The sequence below is a fragment of the Crotalus tigris genome, unplaced genomic scaffold, assembly GCF_016545835.1.
Source record: "Crotalus tigris isolate CLP2741 ecotype Arizona unplaced genomic scaffold, ASM1654583v1 scf7180000017916.3911339, whole genome shotgun sequence".
Classification (NCBI taxonomy): Eukaryota; Metazoa; Chordata; class Lepidosauria; order Squamata; family Viperidae; genus Crotalus; species Crotalus tigris.
The window spans coordinates 2,064,271-2,089,778 of NW_024096718.1; the positions used below are offsets into that span (position 1 = coordinate 2,064,271).

Below are 25,508 nucleotides of genomic sequence, written 5' to 3' on the forward strand. Positions count from 1 at the left end.
ATGGAAAAACAACTCCAGTACATCATTATACATATATTAACAGCAGCTCACATAGTATACGCCCAGTGTTGGAAGGGTGAAAACATACCTAAAAACAATATGATTATATACAAAATTCTAGAATGCACGGAAATGAACAAACTTACATTAGAATTAAAAACAAGGAGGCAACAGAATTTTATGAAATATGGAACAAAGCTTATGATTGGCTAGAACAGAGAAAGAAAAAGATATGATTACTGATGTAAATAAATTGTAAATAATATATATGAGATGTATAACAGTTTTGTTAAGTGGAAAAAAATGTATTTTTCATTTTTATTTTTTGTTGTATAGTGAAAAAGGAATAATTTTTTTTTAAAAAAGAAAGAAATTTAGGAACTCTTTCCTCAGTTTTCCCCTAAGTGTATCTTAATTAAAAATCTTTAAGTAAACTTTGAATTTTATTTCATAATATGTACAATACTCTTCAAATAGAAACAAATACATGAAACTGTATTTCACATTACTGTAAAACATCAACAGTCCACCCTAGGAAACTCCAGTTTTTGTTGTGTTACCAAAGGGAGCTTAGGCAAAAGCAAAGGAAGGAAATTAAAATGTCATATTTATTTTTATCTGTTTTCAAAATATTTAGTCTAATATAAAGGCAATTTAGATTGATTATTATTAAACAGTAATACTACTATTAAACAAAGATAAACATTATTAATTAAATGAGCAAGAAAACCTTGCTAAGAATATTGAGAACCTGAATATATTCAGACATTTATCCTTATTTTAAAAAATGATTTTCAAAAATAGTTAGGCTTGAACTGTATATTAAAATTTGGACAAAATTGCCTAAATTACCAAAAGGTTGTTTTAGTCAAAAATAGAGTTATCCTTTAATATTCATACATCTGAATGTATAAGTATGTATGTATAAGAAAGGTGTAAAAATGCCATCCTGGGTTATGCAAAAATTAAGGATCAGGGACTTCACAAATGGAAATTTTCATTCCAAATCTACATTCAGTCCACACAAATACTTAGCGTTTTTGTAAACATTAGAAAAAGAACACAATCCTTTCATTTACAAAGTGTGTTGTGGAAGTTGCCATCTTTAACTTAGGAAATAGTATAGAAGAGTTATAACACTTCAATGATATCCAAAAACTAACCATGCCCAGGTGTTTTCAAAGTACAAGGAATAGATCCCTTTATTTCATGTCATTTACACTGCCTGATTCTTTTCACTGAAGACAAAAAATGCACTTTTATACAAATGTATTAAGGAATGTTACTGAAAAAACGGAAGGCTATTTTGGTAGAAGAAACTATAAAAATGTCATGTAAAGCTTTGATGTAGAAGTATTACAGTACATGATTTCTTTCCCAATTCATTAAAGCTTAATTAACACAAACTCAAAATATCAACCCAAGTGCCTGAAACAAAACAGTTGTAATAAACTGCTTATTGAACAATAAAATCAATTACACAAGCATTAGTTTGTGGAGTCTGTGTGTATCACTTGTTGAATTCTTTCATTCCTTTTGTCGGCAGCAGCAAGCAAAGAAACATTTGGAGATGCTGATGCAAGGCAACTCATCCCATCAACAGCCTTATCTTCCCCAGCATCTGAATCTGGTGTTGTCATAGCACTATTTTCTAATCCCAAAATTTCACAAATTGCTTGAGGTAATTCCTTTGAAGGAAAAAAAAAGACAAAAGTTATTTTTGATCGTTGGAATTATACCCTGCTTTGAAACTATATCTCAGCCACAGATACCTGATTTCCTAATGCAGAACTAAATTAAATGAAATAAACATGACTTTTAAATGTAGGTACATGAAGTATTGAATCATACAACTTGTCATTTGATAGGAAAAAGTGAGTAGTAATTAGCTCTAAACAAGCAACAAAATACAATAGCCAGGAGTTACATACTGCAACAGAACTTATTATTTTTCGAAGAAATGCTGCACATTAATATGGCTTACTGCTTTTCTTTAATCTTGTCTGAGGTGTGCATACAACCTTGATGTTAAAGAAAAAAAGAGGGCAAAATGTTCACTCTCAAAGAATTCCACATTCCATTACATTTTCCTAACAGAGGAAATGTAAAATCTGAAAGCAAGAATTATTTATTTGTTTAATTTTATTTTTCACATTTTTAAACTGATTATTTCTTCCTTAGAGGAGACTCTAGACAGTGTACAGTAAAATGTTATAATATAAAAATGGTATATATGTATTTTTTTAAAAAAAGAGAGGGAGTTGCCACAGGAAAAGCGATAACAAAATAGGCAATCACTCTGAAGTATTCCTTCTATATTTTCAAAAACTGTTGTCCAACTTTTGAAGGGTCAGTTGGAACAACCCATGATTTCTTCATAGAATGCTTATAAAATGCATTTCACTTTTTACCTTGCAATTCATCATCTGCATAGAAACAGCTTCTGCTTTGCAAAGTACATCATCCACATCCATTTTCATAGACAATTCATTGATATGCTAATATAAAATAAAGCAAAAAAGGTCAGTCTCAAATTTTTGTCTAAGTTTCAGAATATTAATACCTTCTTTAGCATCTTTTATTAAAAGTTCACCATTAGAATAATTTACTTTTAAAACTGAAGGAACATTTTAGATACACTGAAAATTTTAGATACATTGAGAATAATGTGGCATTCTTATTATTTATCCAAATTTTTCTTTTAATTGGATATATACAATATAAATTCAGAGATATATTTTGGATAAAATATGGTACATAAAGTATACACCCTGATTGGATTTAAAATTCTTGATAAGGTTGTTTTAAGCTGGTCAGTTCTTTTTGCTAGGCCACAGCCAACAGCTGCCACCACCAATTAACTGCATACTGAGATTGGACAATATATAGATTGCCATTTTCTGTGAACTAATACACTGGAATATACTTTGAGTGTTTTGTTTGTATTATAACTATGGGTAACTTTATCTTCCATAGCTTAACTTCACTCAAGCAAAAACTTCCTATTTCACCCTGACACCTCTATTCTAGAGTAATGCACATAAGAAGCTTTTGTGGTTGCTTCAGAACAATAAAAAAAACTCTACTACATGCTTTATAAAACAAATAACCATCACTCTGTACATGATTAATATGATTTATAATATTTCTTTTGATAATTTTGGTATCTGTTAATTCAACATTGAGCATCTTTCATCAAAGAATAACTATGGCTGATTACTTACATTCATTAATCCTCTCTCACTTCTTATTCTAGGATGAAATGGAATTCATTTTTTAAATCCAAAACAGAAAGGATAGAAAAATAGTCTCAATTTAATTCAATGTAATAGATACCTTGAGTATTTCATTAAAGCCATAATGTTTCTCCATTATTTGTTGTTTTTCAGATTCCAGAATAGCACAGCATATAAGAAGGTGGAAATTCTGACAAGGCAAATCTGTCCACATCACCTGGTAAAACATTCAACTTGCTGATAAATAAAGAAAAGACTCTGCCCATTTTAGTAAAAGATTTACTTTTACTTATTTTAGTAATCAAGATCTTCTTAGTAGTAATTTTTTGTTAGTAAAACATTATTTGGTAGATATTTTAGTTTTCTATAATAATATTTTTAATAGTATTTATACATCAGTGATAGGAAATCTACAATGGATTCCAATTCTCTAAGCCAGTTTTCCAAACTGCTTTGTGCAACTCTATGGTTCTGTGAAAAGTTGATGGGCTACTATGAGAGATTATACCTCCGCACACAAAAGTAATTTAAACACTGCCATTTTTCCATCACTTAAGAGCTCTCGCTCTTGACTGGGATTCCAGGATTTTTTTTAATATATATATTTCACAGCATGGAAAATGTTTGAAAATCCCTGATCTAAACCATTTATGTGCACATAGACAACACAAATTATAGTGTCAGCAGAGTGCAAACCAGGGTTAGTAAAGTTATCTAGAAAAATGTAATAGAATATTTCATATTAATATATCAGTTAAAAACATCTGAGATCAATGTACTGTATATACTGTAGTTTGTGTCCTGTTCTGAACACAGCTTTCAATAACACTGTATTTTTTTCCTTAAATACAGAAGAAGGCTCTCCATCTACCAGAACCAATGAAATACCATTGTCATCATAAAAAGTATTCCTTTGGTATAGTCAATTAATATGAAACAAACAATTTTCAGTCTATAAATAACTATTTTTATAAACAACTTTCTTCTGTTAAAAAGGTTGTTTAATTATGGATGTCTCACTTCTCTACATTTTTAACACAATACAATTTATTCATATTTCTATCCATTTATTTTCTAAGTCACCATTTTGGTTGTTAAAAAATGAAGGTGAGGATTTTGTAGAGGATTGTTACATATTGCTCTGCAAAATCATAGTGGATCAGAGTTACATTATGTCTTGTAAATGCTTATGATATTCAAATTGTCCATCAATATTCCAATCCCACCACACACTATTTCCATCACTTTGAGAGCTTATGACATGCCATAAAAAGGTCCATCCTGACTCTTTAGTTAATGGAATTTGCATATCAACTGTTTTACTATTTTATTGTTGTGAACCACTCAGAGTTGTATTCTAAGAAGGGCAAACATACAAATCTTTTAAATAAAATTAAATACAATTCATTTTAAATAAACCTCACTGCATTAGTTCATCTCTTATATTTTCTTTAACAGCTGTGTGTGCCTGTATTTGATATTGATATTTCAACTGAATCATCATTCAGTTTACATGTCATCTTAAACTGATTATATCTATAATATCCAGTCACCAAATTATTATTTTTTCTGGAGAGATAATCACATCAGAAGAAAAATAGTTGGCTAACTTTTAATTATTGATTTCATTAAAGGCTATGACTATTTTAATGTTGGTAGTTCTAATGAAACCCTTATCTATGTAATTTATGAGCAGAGAATTATATTTTGTCTGTATTTCTTATTACAGCTTTCTTTGAAGGCCCTGACAAGAAAAAAGGCAGAGCAATCGATATGCTGTTAGCATCAGCCATCTACAACTAACAGTAGATATCTCTAATGAGACTTAAAAATTATTACATGGGAATACGTGCTATAGAAAGTCAGGGAACAAAAACAAAAATTGGCTAATAGAATAAGTAACATACTGTAGACTGTCAGGAAACAAAACTACTTCAGCATGGCTAAGAATGAATCTATATATTCCTTACTAGAAGAAAAAAACAAAGAACAAGAATCCTGATAATGTAAAAAGCAAGTGTCTAGTAATTTGACCTTTCATTAATATTTCTCATGTTTGCTCCTGACAACTGACATCTCAGCAGTCTTTGTCTCTTTTTATTTTTTTTTACAAATGGGACATTATCTCCTCTCTTTCCATATTTATCTTGGAATACATTATTTAATAAATGAATACATTTTAAAAAATCACTTTTATGACTAAGATACCACACCACTTGTAATAAATGAATAAATATTTTAATTTTTTAAAAAATCTAATAAAAACAACACTGTTGGTTTCCAACCAGTAAGGTAGGCAGGTTCTCCTTATGCTGCTAATAATGGAGTGCTAAAATAAAGTTCGAGATCCGAGTGCCACACAATGGGGTGAGCTCTGGTTCCTGTCCCAGCTCAGATCCAAGGATAAATGGCTATAGCTCTGTGTGTGTGTGTGTGTGTGTGTGTGTGTGTGTGTGTGTGTGAGAGAGAGAGAGAGAGAGAGAGAGAGAGAGAGAGAGAGAGAGAGAGAGAGAGAGAGAGAAACACACTCAGGTTATTCCAGAAAACATGATTCTTTCCAGCTTCTGTCCTTCAACTAGATAACAATATTATGATTTCCATTTCATATGATTGAAAAAACTAAAATATTACTTCTCCAGGTTTTTTTTGGGGGGGGGGGCGGGTTGGTTTTGAAAGTGTGTTGATCCAATGTATGCATAAATCTTATTTTTTTCTTTACAAAACTCCACAGTATCTGTATCTTGAGTGTCCTCTATGTAATTTTTCTATACTGTGTATGTTTTAGCTCAGTGGTGCCGAACCTATGGCACCGGTGCCAGAGGCGGCACTCAGAGCCCTTTCTGTGGGCACGTGCGCCGTCGCCCCAGTCCTAGGCCTTCAACTGGGTTTTATAAAATCTTTATGCTTTAGGCCTCCGCTGTTGTGTGCAAAAAAAAAAAAGTTCAATCAGTCAGTCAATTTCAACTTCTTGTGGGGAAAAAAAGGTCTTGCAAAGTTGGAATTGACTGAATTTTTTAGTCCCACCCAGTCTGCCATTACCACCACAGCCATGCCCACCCAATGGGCCACACCCACCCGGCACCCGACGATGCATAAGTGGGTTTTGGATTGCAGTTGGGCACTCAGTCTCTAAAAGGTTCGCCATCACTGTTTTAGCTTATTCATTTTTAACAATAAAATTATTTTTCATATTAAATATGACATATAAAATATGAAGTCATGATCACCACTTTTAGAAAAAATATAAAGGCAAACCCTTCTAATAGGATTGTTACCTTCTGGTGTGCAAAGTGGCAATAGGGATACAAAAAAATCTTCCATCTCAAAGATTTTGGCTTTTTAAATTTGTTTGAAAACAATGTGAGAAAGGATAATGTTAAGGAGCAGAGGTTTGTAGATACTTAAAGCACGCACTTTTCCCCTTAAAATTCCAGATCCATACAAAACTAAATCCAAGTCCATCTGCTTTTTGAGATATTGATGTATCATGCTGGTGTGACTAAAAAACATTATGCACTGTTCATTAGATTTCCTTAAAACTGTATTCTGCGCTATTAAGAACTATTCAGTATGTTTTTAAAAACCTATACATTCTAATTGAGCATCAAAAGTTAAAGTTGCCATAAAACACTAGTGTTCTTACCTCCCATAAGCGAAGAATATCTTGAAAATTAAATTCTCTTTTAAATCTTATTAGAAGCCATCGGAAACAAAAATAAAGATAGCCTGAATCTTGAGATTCTAAAGAAATGGGGGGGGGGGGAAAATACATCCATAAATCCTCTTAGAAGGCTATTTTAACTTCACAATAAAAGACAACTGAAGAGAAATTCTTGGGTAAAATGATCAAGCTATGAACAAACATAATAATTTATATAATACTGCCATAACTGTTTCATTGTCAGTTCAGGACAAAAATTAATATTAATTAATATCCAAAATTATACCTAAAGTTATTTTAACTATAAATGCAAATGGAATAAAACACATAGACTGAAACAGTCATCTGAATCACATTTAATACTAGGGCATAAAGGTTGCTTTTTAGGGTTAGAGATATGTGAATCAGGATGGCTTGCTCTACATACCATGATTAAAAACACTTGGGTCAAAATTATGCATAAAGAAGGTTATTATCTAAAAACCAAAGATTCTTAAAAACTAAAAAAATACCTGATGCAAGAAAATGGTGTAAAGAAATATATAGAGTAACTATTTTTTTTAAAAAAATGTATACATACCTAAATAGTTGCAGAATCCACTATCTAATAGGCGAAGTAAAGTGCTCAGTTGAATTAACTGTGTCTTCATACCTTGCATTTGCTCTTCAAAATTTTGATGCTTGATGATAAAGAGTTAGAATATTTTATGTGAATACTCAGAAACTTACATGTGTTTAAGTTTAAATTTAATTCTGGTTTTAATTGTTTGTTTTTTTATCACATGTATACTGCCACATCTCACAATAAAGCAACTCTATGTGGCTTACATAAAAACAGTAATAAAATCCAAATGTTAAAAACTATAATTAAAAGGCATCAACAGTGTTATTAGTAACAGGATATTGGATATAACTGATGTTAAAGACAATGCAACAATCTCATCAAATTGCCATTTCCTTGAGGTTCCCAGGTCTGGTGATACAACCATGTTTTGAGAGAAGACATTGGAAAGATGTCAAGGATGAGGTTAATCTCACAGTTGATATGGTAATTTAATTCAATAGAAACATGAAATGAAAACTATGATAAGTGCAGCTATCTCTATTTGTTTCTAAACAGATTGCACCATATGTGCCAGGCAGAATGGAACAACTCGCCACGGCCAAGTCACCAGTCAACTCGCTACAGGACAACTGGCCATGGCCAACTCACTACGGGACAACTCACTGCAGGACAATTCAACAATTCAATTTAATTATTTAAAATAATTTAAACAATTATTTTAACTTTTGCCATTTACATTTCATTTTGTCCCTCTTTTGTATCCTTTAATGATTCTATTTCACTATTTCGGCAATATTAATATAACTCGTCTCCCGCGGAGAGTTGCCCCGTGGCGAGTTGGCCATGGCAAGTTGTTCCACAGCAAGTTGGTGTGACAAGTTGGCTGTGGTAAGTTAGCTGTGACGAGCTGTCAAAAGCCCTGGCCAGATGTATTCACATATGGCTGTCCATGTATGTGAATTCACTGAAGTTATATACATGTACACAAAATGTATGACAGCTATATCCTGGAAATAATTGGGATAAATAATAGTAATAGATTATAGAGGTTAGTATTATTACATGTACATTGGGCTTGATAAATAATTATCAGCATTAAATGAACACAAAAGTCCACTGTGTATGCTGAATTGCTGGCTTAAATGGAAACGGCATGTATATGACATGTATGCATTCTCCCTCACACACACACACATACACGCACACATATGTACCTATACGTAGATATACCTATACATACATACTTGACAGATAAAAGACGATCACCAGGAAGTAAAAACAATCAAGTTTTTAATAAATAACCGAGCTTTCAATGGCTATACCACTGCCATCATCGTCAGGGTGTAAAAGCCAGAGGGTGGGGAAGTTCGCTTATGAGTGCAGCAGCGTCTGCATTTGGCTCACAGACCTTGTGACGGGTCCTGGCCAGCTGATCCTTGCATCACTCATAGTGTCATATAGTGCATTTTTGATTTTATGCTCCTATGGCTGATTCCTTTGTTATCCCCTGCGATGGGGGAGTGATGCTCTGAAGTGACCAAGCATTTAATACATTACTATATCTGATTTCAGATATTCTAAGCATTTTATCTATTATTCAGCCACAGAGACCCAGAACAGCTTACAAATGTTTGGCAAAATCTAAGAATTGCAATCTACCAATTTATAATTTAAAATGACACCTGAGAAAATAGCTCAGTAGAGAAGAGAACAAAAAAATGAGGTAATAGTTCATAGAAAATACAGATGTAACAATGATCAACTACAATGGAAGGTACAACCAGATTCAAGTTACTAATTGAAAAGTCATAAGACACTAATTATATGTACCGTCTCCTTTAAAAAAGCCATTTTTGCACTTTCACTATAAAGGTACTATTCAGATTATTCTATCTACTTCTGACTTCATATATTGCAGCAATTTTAACACTTTATCTCTGAATATACCACTAAGAAATATAATACAAAGAATCAGAGAAGGTGACATAAGGAAATAATATTTCCCAGTCTTAATAGAACAATAATACAAAAGATGAAAATATTTACCATTTGATCCATGTACAATGCAAAGCACCAGAAAGCATCCACTTCATTCTCCATCACATATAAAATAGGTGAAAGTAAGTCACTCATTCCCTGAACATATCCTTAAAAGAAAAGGAAAAATGAATTGTTGAACATTTCTCTTTTCTCAGATGATAAATTCTGGAACTAAGAACAAATACTTAGAAAAGATATCCATCTATACATACACACATACATACCCATGTTTACCTGAAAATAAGACTGGGTCTTTTCTTTTCTTCTTCTTTTTTTTTTGCCTCTAAAACAGGCACCAGGTCTTATTTTTAGGGAATGTCTTACTCATCTCCGGCACCGACAACCCCACACAGCAGGTCCACTTCTTCTAGCCAAAGGAGCAGCTTCATTCTTTTTGCTGTCAGGCCTTTCAGGAAGGCCTATGCAGCCGAGTACTGAGCTATGGATTCAATCCATAGCTCAGTCCTTGGCTGCAGATGTCTTGCAGAACCAAGCTATGGATTGAATCCATAGCTGCACAGACCTTCTGGAAAGGCCTGTGACTGAGAAATGCAGGCCTGGCTGCAGAAGACGCCGCAGAAGAAGTGGGCCGGTGAGGAGAGGCCTGGCTACAAGTTAAGTGGGTGTGGGGTATGTGGGTCAGCTCCACCCACCCACCCTGGCCCTAGCTTGATTTTTAAGTGTATGCTTCACCCCAAAACTAGGGCTTATTTTTGGGGTAGGCCTTACTTTCGGGGAGACACAGTAATACCTACACACATAGACACACAGATAAACAGACACAAATAGAGATATAGAAATAATTACATTTTAAAAACTTACAGTACTTTTTAATAGATGTTATACAGTATTAAAAGCATGCCTAATAGTACTGGACCTCCTTCATGACAGGTTAAAATAGAAATATACTATAGATATATTCTGCATTTTAAGATATTACCTAATACAATTTACTCTTTTTCTTATTTCTCTCTTAATTAAAACTTTAAGATTGAATACATCAGACTGTCTTTGATTAATTTCAAGAAATAATACTTCACAGGGTCAATAAAAGATAAAACTTTACTTACCCAGATCAAAGTCATACATACAATAGGTCATCAAAATGTCATGAAGTAGTATCAATCCAGGATTATCTTGACCCTCATAAAATTTATTTGTTCTATCTGTTCTGTTTACATCCTTTTCTAGAAAAAAAAAAGCATAGATTAATAAATTTTCAAAACAGTCTGAAGACTATATCTTGAATTTCCATTTTTAACACTGTGCTGAACTTGAAATAGCTAACAAAATAAAGGCATTAAAACAGGTGTTAAAAATATAGTATTTGAAATAAAAAAATATATCTGTCTCAAAATTATTTCTAATATAGGTAGTTCTTGAGTTAAAATTGAGCCTGGCAATTACAGCTGTAAGTTGTGACAGTCATAAGGTGGGTGACCATCATGTGAACAGACTCTTTTTCACAGTGTTAAGCAAATACCACAGTCATTAAGTGAAACCACTATTCACCATGGGGCAGTTTTTACTGGAAACTGGAAGTAAACACCTATTTTCATCAAAACTATTGTAAATCAGTCACATGACTACAGGGCCCTGCAAATATGTTAAATGTGACTCAAACTCTAGGTATATGGCATTGCTTTATATTGAATGGTAATAGAATGATATACAATCAAATTTAAATTTTGTTCGGATTCCAATTGTTCTGACATTTTTTTTCTTCCTTTCAATCATGTCCGATTCTCAGAGACTGCCTAGACAAGCCCCTGCAGTTTTCTTGGCAAAGTTTTTCAGAAGTGGTTTGCCATTGCTTCCTTCGTTTTTTTAATAATGATATTTTATTAATTTTGTATAATCACAAATCCTTAATATTTTATCAGCAACATGTTGTCTGGGTTCCAATATTTAGTTTACTAATACATGTTAAACTCCTTTCTCTCTACCTTGTTTTTCTAGCCATTGATAAAATGTATCCCATGTTCTAAAGCAGTGGTGGCGAACCTATGGCACACGTGCCAGAGGTGGCACACGGAGCCTTCTCTGTGGGCACGCGCCATTGCCCCAGCACACGTGGTCTCTAAAAGTTCACCATCACTGGGCTAAGGCCAGCCAGCCCGAAGCCAACGTTGGGGAGACGCCCCCTCCCCCCCGCAGCAGTGCAGATGTGCCTCACTTATGGGCGGGCAGGGCCTCACAGAGGAGGAAGAGCTCGTCTGTGATAAGCTGCAGCTGCGCTTGGCGGGCAACCTGTAGGAGCCCAACCCCGTCATGCTGGCCATGTGGTTGCAGTTTGCCCCATTGTGCCTGCCGCTCCGGTGGTGCCTCCAAACGGCCGTCATCCTCCAGTGTATCTTCTCCTTCCTGGCGCTGGGTGAGGACAGGATGGTGCCAGCGGCAGCAAACTTGGCTGTGTCCCAGCCATGGGGGAGTTCGCAGGAGAGGCAGCACTGGCCGGAGGTCATGGCCAGTGTGGGGCAGCGGGCCTAGTGGGCAGGCCTGGTAGGCGCAGGCAGCCGATCTCCATCCAAAGCCCTGACTCATAGGAATGGATGGAAAATATCCGGCGGCAAGAAGGGAAATCGAAAGAGACGTTGGACAGTGCCTTGCAAGCGGAGCATGAAAGGGCACTCTGCAAGGGTTGGGTCGGGGCAGCGGGAGCAGGACGCTCCGTGAGAGGGTTGCGTCGGGGCGGTGAGAGGACTCTCCGTGCGAGGGGTGGGTCGGTGGAGTGGCGGCAATGGAGTGCTCCGTTGGGGTGGGGTGGAGAAAGTACTGGCTGGAGGCGGGGCGCTTCTCACTGCGTTTTTTTCCTGACCTTTAAACCATTTTTTAAAACACAACAAGAGTTGTATCACGGAAAAGCCAATCCATGGCTGAATGAAATACGATGGTCTCCTTGAACTTACCACACGTCAGTAACAACCACACAAAACCCCCCACCCCAGTGGTGGGATTCATTCCATAGAACCAGTAACTAATTTGAGTTTGGAAAACCAGCTCAGAAATGGCCAGACTAGCGTGCATTCACGTGCCTCCAATCCCTTCCTTCCTTGCTGCAATCTGGCTTTGCAGCAAGCAAGGCGGTTGGATGCACGTGAACGCACACTAGTCTGGCGCCTCAAAATAATGGGTTTTTTTCCTGCTCCTGATAGTGAAAATCCTCCACCTCCCTGAGACCGTTTTTTTTTTCTCTAGTGGATGTTCGCTGCCAGACTGTTTTGCTTGATGCAGAATGGGAAGGATCCACATTCTGCAGCAAGTAAACTTTAAAGAAAGTTCAAAAATCCACCTTACGTGGGATCAGAGTTTTGTTCTCCGCTCCCTTTGGCTGTTCGCTGCCAGACTATCTGGAAGCAAAAAGCCAAGAGAGAAGAAAATCCTCCCCTTACGTGGGATGGGGGGGTTCTCTGCTCTCCAAGGCTTTTTGCTGCCAGCAAGTAAACTATAAAGAAAGTATGGCAGAGAAATTAATCCATCTTATGTGGGAGCAGGGTTTTTTTCTCCACTCCCCTCGCACGAAGGAGCTGAAGCGGTCAGCTAGGAAGCCCCGCTTAGAAGTGGTAGAGCACACCCAGGGCCAGAAAACAAAAGGCTACCCCAAGCAGGGAAAGCCAGATCGCCATCAGCATCGTGGCTGCCCAGGACCAGCAGAGATGGAGAGAGTCACACAAGTCTGGCTGGCACTGGGGGGCCATGGCGTCGATAGAAATCCGGCTTTCCCTGCTTGGGATGGCCTTTGGCTTGCTGGGTGTGAGTGTGCTCTACCATCTCTACTCGAGCTTGCCACGGTACCCAGCAATACATAAGTGGGTTTTGGGTTGCAGTTTGGGCACTCAGTCTCTAAAAGGTTCACCATCATTGTTCTAAAGTATTCTGAATCTTCTTTCTCCTTCATTTTCAATGTAAGTCTGTCCATTTCTGCACAGTCTAAAATTTTCCTGATTAACTCTTCCTTGCTGGTAATTCTTCATCTTTCCAATGTTGAGCAAATACAATTCTCGCTGCAGTTAATACAAGTGACATTAAATATACACATTCTTTCTCATAATTTCCTGCAATTATACCTAACAGAAATAATTCTGGCTTAAAATCTACGTGGTTTTTTTGTCATTTTCTCTAACCATATATGTATTTTTGATCAAAATCTTTTAGTCTTAGGGCATGTCCACCAAAGATGATAATATGTGCCTGGTTTTTGTCTACATTTCCAACAATTACTATACATATTTTTAAACAATTTTGCTAATCTCACAGGTGGTGCCATCTGTAAAACATATTATATAAGCTTTCTTTGTAAGCCACCACCTTTGTTATTTCAGAATTTCTTTCCCAAAGTCTTTGCCAGTTTTCTAGCTCTATGCTATGCCCAAAGTTTTTTGCCCATGTTATCATTGTTTCTTTAACTTGTTCCTCATCCATCTTTAAACTTAGCATGTACTTACACAGTTTCTTAATCAATTTTTTATCTGATGCCAATAGTATCTGGTCAAATTGTCTGTTGTTTATAGAATCCAGATGTTTTAACATCTTTTTCATATCCCATTTGAATTTGCAGGTGTGACCACCATGATAGATCAATGCCCTGTTCTTCTAGTTCTTGTCTAGTTCTTCTTTTTATAAGTCACAATTTGCTCATTGTTAATTAGGTTTGGGTGAACAAACGCTTCCATTGTTGAAAGCCATCCAGGTATTTTGATGTAAATTTTTGCTTTTACCGTTTCTCATTCTAAAAGAAGTGCATTTCTTATAGTGGTTTTGAATCTATGTATTTTATTCTTCCCATACCATATGGCATGCCATCCAAGTTGTAGGCCCTTCTAGGTACAGTAATCTTTTATGTCTAAGGGTTATCCATTCTTTCATCCATGTTAGTGCAGATGCTTGATAGTATAGGGCCCAATCTGGCAGCCCAAATCCTCCATTTTCTTTCGTTTCTTGTTGCATTTTCATTCTAATTCTGGCTTTTTTTCCTTGCCAAATAAATTTCAAGATCAATGTATTTAGTTCATCTAAAAAAAAATTTCCCCAATTTTATAGATATTGTTTGAAATAATAAGAGTAATTTTGGTAAGATATTCATTTTCACAGTAGCTATTCTCCCTAACATTGAGAGTTGTAAGTTTTTCCATTTATCCAGGTCTAGTTTTATTTGTTTTAATAGTTTTGCGTAGTTGTCTTCTTTTATTGTTGCACATCTTGCTGTTAAGTATATCCCCAAGTATTTAACTTTCTTAACTAGTTGAAGATCTGTTTTTTCTTACTATTGATTTTTTTGTTTATCTGTAAGGTATTTGTTTATCACTTTGGTCTTTTCTCTATTTATTTTCAGTCCTGCCACTTCTCCAAATTCTTCTACCTTTTTCAGAAGTTTGGGGATCTTCTAATATGAAAACCAAGTCATCCACAAATGCTTGTAGTTTATATTTTTCATATTTTATCTTCATTCCTTTAATTTCTGAGTCTTGCCTAATATTTCTATTTAAAACTTCCAATGTTAATATAAATAATAATGGGGATAATGGACATCCTTGGCTTGTGCCTTTTTAATGTTTAAATTTTCTGTAAAATCTCCATTTATGACTATTTTAGCTATTTGTCTATGATAGATTGTTTTAATTGTATTTATAAAGTTTTCTCCAAAATCCATTTCATTTAGTTATTGAATCATGAATTGCCAGTTTACGTTATCAAAAGCCTTTTGTGCATCTAGGAATATTAGTGTTATCTGCTTCCATGGGTGCATTTCATAGTATTCCAAGGTGTCTAAAATCATTCTTAAATTGTTTTTTATTTGTCTCTTAGGTAAAAATCCATTTTGGTCTGTATGTATTAATTCAATCAGAATCTCTTTAATCTTTATGCTATTATTGAAGCAAAAATTTTATAATCCACATTTAAATAGAGATATTGGTCTATAATTTTTTTATCTGTGTCAAGTCTGTGTCTTCTTTGGGTATTAAAGTAATATTAGGTTCTGTCCAAGTATTTGGTATTTTAGCCTCTAAAAGTACCTCATTACATAGTTCTTTCATTAATGGGCTTAATGTATTGTGTAGGCATTTATAAAACTCTGCAGGTAGCCCATCTGGACCCAGGGTCTTATCATTTTTTTGCCTTTTTATGACCTCCATTACCTCCTTCACTGATATTTTTTCTTTTATATATATATATAAATACATTTTTATTGAAAATTTTTTAAAATTTTACAAAAAGAAAACAACCCTTCCCCAAACCTCCCCAACCCTCCCATTCCCTCCCCCGACCTTCCCAGAGCTGAATATAGGCTTAATTAAAATTTCTTCAAAAAATCTTTAAAAAGATATAAACATGAGTAAATCTAAATACATTAATTAAACAAATTATAAAATAATTAACAATAATATATATATAGAAAAACATAAATACCAAAAAAAATACTTAAAAGGAAAAAGAATAAAGAAGAAAAAAGAAAAAGATAAAAGAAAGTATAATAAAAGTAAAAAGTAAAAATAAAAAGAAAGTAAAGTCTATAAAATATTTTAAATTTTAAATATTAAATATCAGTTATTAAAAAACTAAGTAATATTTTTATATCCAACTTATGTTGTATAAAATCTATCCATTTTTTCCATACCGCAAAATACTTCTCTTGCGATTGATCCTTCAAAAAAGCCGAAATCTTTGCCATTTCCGCCAAATAAGAAACTTTAAAAAACCATTCTTGCAAAGTAGGCAAAGATTCCTTCTTCCAACATTGCCCTACTAACAACCTTGCGGCTGTAATTAAATTTAACATCAATGTAGTCTCTTTAGTATCACAATCAGTAACAATACCTAACAAAAACAATTGTGGGGTAAATTTTACCCTCCTTCTAAAAATTCTTTGAAAATTCCACCATATCTTAATCCCAAAAAAAATTTAAAAAAAATATCATCACTGATATTTTTTCATTCATCATATTTTGGATATTCTCTGAGATTTTTGGTAAGTCAGCTTTTTATGTATTGCTTTATTTTTTCTTGCGAAATTTCTTCTGTGTAAAGTGTCTCGTAAAAGCCTTTGATTATTTGATTATAGTCATTTTGGAATTGTAAACCACCTTTTGAATCTTGCAGTTTGTTTATCAATTTTTTCTCTCTTTCTTTTTTCAATCTGTATGCTAACCACCTACCCGGTTTATTAGCGTTTTCAAAAAGGTTTTGTTTTGCCCTTTTAATTTGTTGGGCCATTTTTCCAGCCTCTGCTAGGTTTAATTTATGTTTTATTATTTCCATTTGCTTTTTAAGAGTTTTCTTTTGTGGATCTCTTTGTAGTTCCAATTCCAATTTTATAAATTCCTCCTTTAACTTTGTTTGTTGTTGCATTTTTTCTTTATTTTTTTCACCATGTAAAAGTTATAACCAAACCTCTGAAGTATGCTTTAGCTGTATCCCACACATTTTGAAGCAATATCTCTTCTTTTTTGTTTATTTTAAAGAAAAATTCCATTTCCTTTGTTGCTATTTGTATAAATTATTTCTCTTTCAGATTGATTCAGAGACCATCTTAGTTTCTTCTTAGCTCCTCTCCAAGTCATCTTTATCAGATTATGGTCTGCCCATATATTGGTTTCTATCTCAATCTCTTGTATAATCGTGCTTAATTCAGGGGATATCCATATCATATCAATTCTAGACCATGATTTGTGCCTGTTTGAGTAAAATGTATATTGTGATTTGGGGGGGTTCTTTTCTCTCCATATATCCTGTATACAGATTTCTTCTGCCATTTTAAAGAAAATCTTAGGTAATGTATTCTTTCCTTTTTTCCCTGTTTCGCTACTTCTGTAGTCCAGCTTTCCATCTATTATTGCTTTAAAGTCTCCCATTAAACAAATGTTTTGATATTCCAATTCCACTATTTTTTGTGTAATTTTTGATAAAATTCTTCTTGTTTGTTATTAGAAGCATATATTGCTACCATCAATATCTGTTTTTGATTTATCATTATTTCCACCATTAATATTCTTCCCTCTTCATCTGCATAGATTTGTCTGGGGTTCATTGTCTCTTTGATATATAAAGCTATTCCTCTTTTCTTTTGTTGTGCTAATGTAAAATGAAGTTTCCAATTTTCAGTTGTTCTAACAGTTTGTAATGTTGTCTTTTAATATGTGTTTCTTGGAGACAGACTATATCCATTTTTAATTTTCGTAGTCGTGTAAAGATTTTTTTCCTTTTTGCGGGGGAGTTCAAACCATTTATATTCATTGAAAGAATCCCGTTTTCCTTCTCCATCTTTTTCAATTATATTTAGGTTTTATTCTTCTAGTTGTTCTTATCTATCTTTGTTCTCTTGATTTTGCCCCTTCTTCTATGTTTGTGTTTTCTCTTTCTTCTTCTTCCCTTGGTTTGGGTGATCCTTCTGTTGCTATCTTTTCCTGTTTTTGTGCTTCTCTCTCTGCATGAAATTCTGGACTTTCCCCTTCCAAAAAAGCTTTGTATCTCTCATAAAATTCCATTGACTTCAGTTCAGTGTCCGATCTGTATCTTTTCATGTCCCTATTAATTAAAATCCCTTCTGGAATCAACCATCTGAAGTTCACTCGTTTTTCAATTAGTTTTCTGGTCAGGAATTGGTATTCTCTTCTTGAATCTCTTATCCTTCTGGGGATCTGCTTCAGTACTACAATTTCCTTTTCTTTATAATGCAGAGGATCATCTCTTACTCTTCTCAATATGTCTTATAGATTTGATGTATCTAACATGTACTTCTCTAGGACTTTATTTCTCCTCGCATAGCTTGAATTGACTTGAAATATCTAGTCTATCTCTCCTTCCATTTCCTGTTTCCTGATTTCCAGTGCTTCAGCCAATAACTCTGTCATTAAATCCACGAGATCCCCTTCTTTGTCCTCCATTACATTTTGAAATCTTAAAAAATAAGTCTTTTCCATTTTCAAAACTGCCATTGAGTCTTCTATTTCTCTATTTGCCTGCATCAGCCTCTGATTTTTATCCTTTATTTCTTCCATCTTCTGATCAATCTCTATTGACCTATCTTCTATTTTTTGAATTCTTTGTTCATTCTTTGTAACCATCTGTCAGAAGCTTTCTAGTTGAGAGTTTATGTTATGAATTTCTTGATTCATTTTCTCAAAGTTGTCTTTTGTCTCATGTTTTGTATCTTCTTTGTGAGGAGATTGCCTCTTGGATTGCTTATGATGCCACTTGCATCTCCTTCCAGAAATTGTTAGATTTTTCTTGTTGAAGCATTGATTTGATTAATCTCTGATACACAGGGCTTGCAGAGATGGAGGACGGGGCTGTATGTGTTTTCTTGCCAGTTTTAGATAAATTTTGAACACTCATTTTTAATTCCACACCCCAAAATTTTTATCAACTCTAATACTTTTCCCAAATGTCCGCCTTCTACTAAACCATTAATCTTGTATTCAATACCACAATATATCATTTAAATTTGTCTTAAAAACTCTCATAGTTCTTATCTATAGTTTCTATAGTCCAATAAACTCCCTGAAAAAGAAGGGAGAACAAAGAAGAAGAGAAAAAACACTGTAATCCAATTCTGTTTGTGGAGCTCACTTCCAGAGTAGTTGTCCAAAATCCAAGATTATCGTTCAGTGAAAATTTATAATCTGCAAGGTCCTACTATTCAAAATTAATAGTCCATAGAGTCTTCTTCAAAGAAAATCACCAACAGTTAAGTTTCCACTGTCCTTAAGCAGTTTTGAGACTAAAAGTTTATAATCCAATAGGCTCCCCAGACAACAACAAGAAAAAGAGAAAAAACAAAAGGGAAAAGACAAAAAAAGAAAAAATGAGAAGGGAAAAAAGTTTATAATCCACTTCTATCTTCTGACTCCAGCTCTAACCAATTGTCCCAACATCCAAAGATGCCAATCTGCCAAAATTACAATCCAAATTGTCTTACAGTAGATAGTTCCTTACCATTCAGTCTGTCTCTAAATAGTTTATAAAATTACAGGTCAAACAATATTTGTAATCCAAGGAAGCCAGATGGCTTCAAATAGTTTGTAGTTTTAGTTGTAATCCGTCCTGCTGAAAAGACAACCCAAACAGTTTTTCTCTTTTTCCATCTGCAATCTACAATGTTATGAAGTTCAGAAACATCAAAGGGTTTAGTCTGTTATTTATGTCTGGGCATCCGGCCAAGTTCCCTCCCTCCAGACAAAATATAGATAGAGCTTGGTGTAGTTCTTTTTTTTATGTCATTAGATATCTGTTTTGTAATTTTCCAACCAAAAAAGTTTTTCCCCCTTAAGTTTTGCTCCGATACTCTCCAAGAAAGGCAAAAAAAAAATAAATACCATTTTTTCTCCGGAGGTCAGCAGCTTCCGACTGGCTGCATGGGTGCAGCCAGTCTTTCTCCTGTCGGTTCTGAGGGCTTCCTTGGATCAAGCAGGTTGACCACCATCTCCCTGTGATATATAAGGGTCCCCTCTTGTTTTGTTGCCTCTCCGGGGCGACTTCAGGCCCTTTTCCGGTCCCCGGCAGGAAGAAATCGGGTGCAGGAGGCAGAGCCCTGCTTCCCTGCATCCGTCTTACCACAACGTCAAAACCAGAAGTCAACATTGCTTCCTTCTTAAGGGTGAAAGTAAGTTACTGGTCCTAGCTTACCAGCTGGCTTTGTGCCTAAGACAGAATTATAACTCATGGTCCCATGGGTTCTAGCCTATGACTTAAGCATTATTTATTTATTTTATTTATTTATTTATGAGACTTATATACTGCTTTAAGTGCAAGCACTCTCTAAGCGGTGTACTCCAGTAAGCAATGTATATATATATATATATATTTTACATTGCCCCCAACAATCTGGGTCCTCATTTTACCTACCTCGGAAGGATGGAAGGCTGAGTCAACCTTGAGCCAGTGAGATTTGAACCGCTGACCTGCTGAACACAGTCAGCTAAAGTGGCCTGCAGTACTGCACTCTAACTGCTGCGTCACCTCGGCTCTCACATCAAAGTGACTCTTATTCTGACATCTTTATGCAAATGTTTGCATAATGTTGGTTCCACCTGAAATAAGATTTCACAGGGTTGCATAGTCAAGGTCCCATCACTCAAGCAGTGTCATCTTGCAGGACCCAGGAGATATGCCTTTTCTGTCTCAGTGCTTGTCTTTTGGAACAAAATTCCCCGAGATCCAGATGACTTTGGCCCCGCTTGCCTTGTTTGAAAGGCTTTAAAGACCTGACTCTTCCCTTAGACAACAGATCAGGAGATTTTATGAATTTCAGTTGCTTGAATGTATAAATTTGTCCTCAGTGCAATATATTTATAATTTTTGGTTTATTACCGGTATTGTAATTTTTCATTATTTGCTAGCCACTATGATTACATGGCAAAGAGAAACCATATAAATTAATTAAATAAACAAGCAAGCCGAAGAGCCTCTTATAGAGCTTTTAAAATGTCTGCCTTTTCTAAAAATCATATGATATTGTTTTATGTTCCAGACCAAAAAAAAAAAAACCCAGTTTAATTTAGCATATTGAAATAACTGTGATAAAAAATGCATGAATGGACTGGGAAGACCATTACATTGTTACTTTATATAGTACATCTCCTTAGGAAGCTACCTCTTTACATATGAAGAGAAAAAAGAAAAGAATAAAACAACTCAGATGAACTGAAATAATCTTTTAAAAATATACACTTTTCATCCCTGTAATAGGAAAAAGCATTTATCTTTAATATTTATATTGTATGGAATTGTATACTTCTAAAAATTACCAATAAGACTTCTGTAATCCCTCAGTCTAGTGTTTCTTTTTTCTTGTTCTTCACTGACAGATTTCCACTGAAGCTTCATCCTGAAATACTCATCTCTGAAGAATTACAAAAATCAGAAATTATGATAAAGATATTGTGTAATTTGAAATATGAAGCATTAAAAACAAAGAAAGCTAGTTCACATTTTTCATTTGTAACTACCAGTAATTGGTAATTACTACTTCTGTCAGAATAATATTTATATTTTTATGACTTTTGCATAAATTATATAACTTCTTTTAAGAACACAAAATATAACTTCTCAATCTAGGGTGATAATACTAAATGCTGTCCTCCAAACACACGACAGATATCCTGATTCTAAAGCCTGGTTGCACATATTTAGTGAAGGAATGGACAATGGGTCCATTTCTCCTTTTGGGAGCTAAGAGATATCATAAAAAATACAATAGAATTTCGACAGCAAACCAGCAAACAATAAACACATGCATTACTGCCCAGATAATTGGCAAAATAAAATCAGTCTACAAATCTTCAACTTCACATACCTCCAAGTCTCAGTATAACCACTCATAATGTCATTAGCCAGCTAACTTTAGCCATTTTCCCCAATCCTGCAGAAAGATATGACATCCAGCCACCACAATTTTGCTGCTTTCTGTTTAAACGTATTACTACCATGTCACTGTTTTAATATATCATGCTTACGTTTTCCTTTTCTGCATACTTGTCCTCTCATCCCTGGTAGTATTCCATGAATAGTAACCCAACAGGAATTTCCACACTTCCTTCCTCAAAGCATGACAAAGTCCCTTGGAAGAAAAAAAAAAGTAAAGGTAAAACTGGACCCTTTATAAGTAAAACATGAAGACCAGGAACAAACCATGTCATTTTATAAGGGTAGCACTACCATCCTTAATTGCTTCTTACAATTTATCTGGGTTTTTTGCTCAAAGTCCTTTGTTTCATTGCTTGTAAGGTAGTCAAGGTGATTCTCATAATCTTATAAGTAAGCTAATTTTCTAGCTTTCTATTACTCATTTTGGTTTCCCAGACTTAATTTTGCAAAACTCTTTACTAATAAAAAATTAATGGTCTGTCCTTCCAACACTTGGTTTCCATATTATCTCTCTCTGTCGCCTACCTCTTTGTTTTTCCTTGGCTTGTATCATCAGTTTTTAGACTGAGAATCCTCTATAACCGTGGTGGCGAACCTGTGGCATGCAGAGCCCTCTCTATGGGCACATGCGCCATCGCCCCAGTCTTAGACCTTCAGCTGGGTTTTATAAAACCTTTTTGCTTTAGGCCTCTACTGCCGTGTGCAAAAAAAAAAAAGGTTCAATCAATCAATCAATTTCAACTTCTTGCGGGGAAAAAAAAGATCTCTCAAAGTTGGAATTGCTTTTTAGTCCCACGCAGTCTGCCATTATCACCGCAGCTATGCCCACCCAATGGGCCACACCCACCCAATGGGCCACACCTACTCAATAGGCCATCCAGCACCCGATGATACATAAGTGGGTTTTGGGTTGCAGTTTGGTGCTCGGTCTCTAAAAGGTTCGCCATCACTGCTCTATAAGTAATGTTGGAGCTGTGGTGACGCAGTGGTTAGAATTCAGTAATGCAGGCTAATTCTGCTAACTACCAACTGCCAGCAGTTCAGCAGTTTGAGTCTCACTGGCTCAAGGTTGACTCAGACTTCAATCCTTCCAAGGTCAATAAAATGAGGACCCAGATTATTGGGGGGAATATGCTGACTCTGTAAACTGCTTAGAGAGAGCTACAAAGCACTGTGAAGTGATACATAAGTCTAAGTGTTATTGCTATTGCTATTACTTCCTACAGTTGATACAGTTATCAAACCATTTCATTTCAGTGATTTAAAATTTATTTAAAAATTATTATGAAGTACAGTAACAAAGGAAGTTTTGTTTTTGCTTTGAAAGATTTAGGCAGCTGTTCAAGTGGTATGGAGATAGACGAATACTGTTGTCAACTGTTTATGTTCCATCTTTTATTGATATTTCATCTCTATATTTCAGAGCACATTCCCTCCCCAATATATCTTTTGTATGAATGATAAAATGAATACAACTTAACTCTTTATATAAAAATGTAGATTTGGAAAAAAAAGTTAACATTAATGGAGTCATTGTGCCCTTATTATGACAAAAATAGTGAGATTGCAGCATTGCAAACTTAAATGTATGGCCTTTTCACATAATAGACCAGTGATGGCGAACCTTCTAGAGACCAAGTGCCCAAAAACCACCACCCTACCCCTATTCCTACTCCGCCCTGCCCACAGGGCCACCCACCACCTCCACGGTCCATCACAGATCACCCAGCAGCCCAGCAGCACCATGGTGGCCACACCCTCCACCTGTGCCCCGCAGCATCATCTGTGTGCAATGGGGCGCAAGGGCTGAGTCTTGTCCCCGCTGCCCGGCTACCATATCCTTGGCTGCACAGCTTTGCATGGGCCGCACCCGGGGGCGACTCTTCTCCAGGGGGGTTGCTGGTGAGGAGGGGGCCGTGGGAGGAGGCAGGGCTGGGACGACGGTATGTGTGCCCACAGAGTGGGCTCTGAGTGCTGCCTCTGGCACGCATGCCATAGGTTTGCCACCACTGTACTAGACTGAGGACCTGATTGCACTTGCCACTTATGAGCAAACTGACTTCAGACGTAGACTTTGAATGGACAAATATAATGAAATATAGGATTCATTTATACAAGGTACATTAGATATAATATAAAATTGTATAAATGTATTAGAAATATATATATAAACTTGAATAATTGCATCCGACAAGGAGCATGCTGGTTCACAAGGTTAGACTGCTGGGCTGACAATTGGTAGGCTTGCATTCAAGACCCCTTCCTGCCATGGGGTGGGGTGAGCTCCCATCACACCATCCAGCTCCTACCGATCCAGCAGTCTGAAAGCAGGAAACCATGAGTAGATAAAAGGGTACCACTTTGGTGGGCAATTTAATGGGGACACAAAAGGAACCCCGAACTGGGTGTCCCCCAGGCAATGGTGATATCACCGATAACTCCTTTCACCCCAGAAGCACTTTGGCACTTCCAACTCAGAAGTAGTAATATTGCATTAGACAACTATTTGTAGAATTGCAATTATTTACTGTTAAAATGATGTATTACTACTTTATGTGTAGCACTTTATGTGTTTTACTTTTTTTGACAATGCATGCATTTTCATCTTTGCAGTTTTTTCTGATTTTTTGGTCACTATTTTAAACACAATAAAAAGTAAATAACTGAAGATATTACCCCTCTGAATATCATTTGTTTCATAGCGTTTACATTCAATATTCTTCCTTCAGAATCCATATTCTTAGTCCATTCTTCAATTGATACTGGTTGCTTTCTGTGAACCTCAAGTCGTTTTCCTAAATCAATCTAAAACATGGATCAAAAATCTATTACATTATTGCCAAGACATTAATTTTCAAACCACCAGATGGATGTCTTGTTACCATCTAAAATTCCAAGAACTTAAGACTCACTCGTGTAATGACTTCAAATCCTGGTTCTTCTTGTTGATTTATTTTCAGTCCTGGAATAGCATCACTAATGAAATCTGCCATTTCTGATGGAGGCCGCTGCTCATTTACTGAATCACTTCCTCGTAAGCTATCAAAAATATAGTTTGTCACTTTGGAAAATCTTCCCATTGTTGTTGTGTAAGGATCCTTTTTCAATTTCTAAGAAAAACAAAGATAAAGTTTATTTGGATAGATGCATGAACATATGAAGAAATTGGGAGGTACTATGATGAAGACAAGACTCATCACAATAATATTACATTAAAAAAGATTATGTGTGTTTTTTTTAATGAAACAGAATTAAGAAGCATAACTTGAATACTTGACCTAGAATTTGCAACTGGTGCAGAATTTTGCAGATAGGATGCTGTGTATCATGGGCTAGGCACATTACAGCAGCAATAATGCTGGCTGCCTATTAGCTACATAGCCAGTTTCAATATCTTACTGCTGACACACAAAACCTAAAACAATCTGGATTTAAGTTTCCTAATAGATCAATTTCTCCATTATAGACCTACACAATCCATAAAATAAGAAAGCATTCATTTTTATGTAGGGTTCCTCCCTGAAGAACCATACATATGAAAACTGGTTATCTTTGAGGTGGTAGCCTTTCTTTGGAGTGCTGCCCCTTCTTTTCCCCATCCCAATTCCCAGATTACTCAGGAAAGGACAGCTGTTAGATTTCC

General features: G+C 35.4%; 1 protein-coding gene across 4 annotated transcripts in view; it reads right to left on the bottom strand.

The window, feature by feature from the left end:
- Positions 1 to 424: 424 nt before the first annotated feature.
- TBC1D15 (TBC1 domain family member 15) overlaps positions 425 to 25,508 on the bottom strand; it is a 47,903-nt gene continuing 22,819 nt past the window's right edge. For all 4 annotated transcript variants that reach the window (XM_039344463.1, XM_039344462.1, XM_039344464.1 and 1 more), the window contains 11 exons: positions 24,778 to 24,975; positions 24,542 to 24,670; positions 21,955 to 22,058; positions 21,247 to 21,341; positions 10,573 to 10,689; positions 9,509 to 9,609; positions 7,478 to 7,577; positions 6,880 to 6,977; positions 3,337 to 3,453; positions 2,412 to 2,498; positions 425 to 1,688 (listed from right to left, as the gene is read on the bottom strand). In XM_039344463.1, the coding sequence (XP_039200397.1) occupies positions 1,488 to 1,688; positions 2,412 to 2,498; positions 3,337 to 3,453; positions 6,880 to 6,977; positions 7,478 to 7,577; positions 9,509 to 9,609; positions 10,573 to 10,689; positions 21,247 to 21,341; positions 21,955 to 22,058; positions 24,542 to 24,670; positions 24,778 to 24,975 (1,347 nt within the window). In that variant the 3' untranslated portion in view covers positions 425 to 1,487. The remainder of the gene's footprint in view (positions 1,689 to 2,411; positions 2,499 to 3,336; positions 3,454 to 6,879; positions 6,978 to 7,477; positions 7,578 to 9,508; positions 9,610 to 10,572; positions 10,690 to 21,246; positions 21,342 to 21,954; positions 22,059 to 24,541; positions 24,671 to 24,777; positions 24,976 to 25,508) is intronic.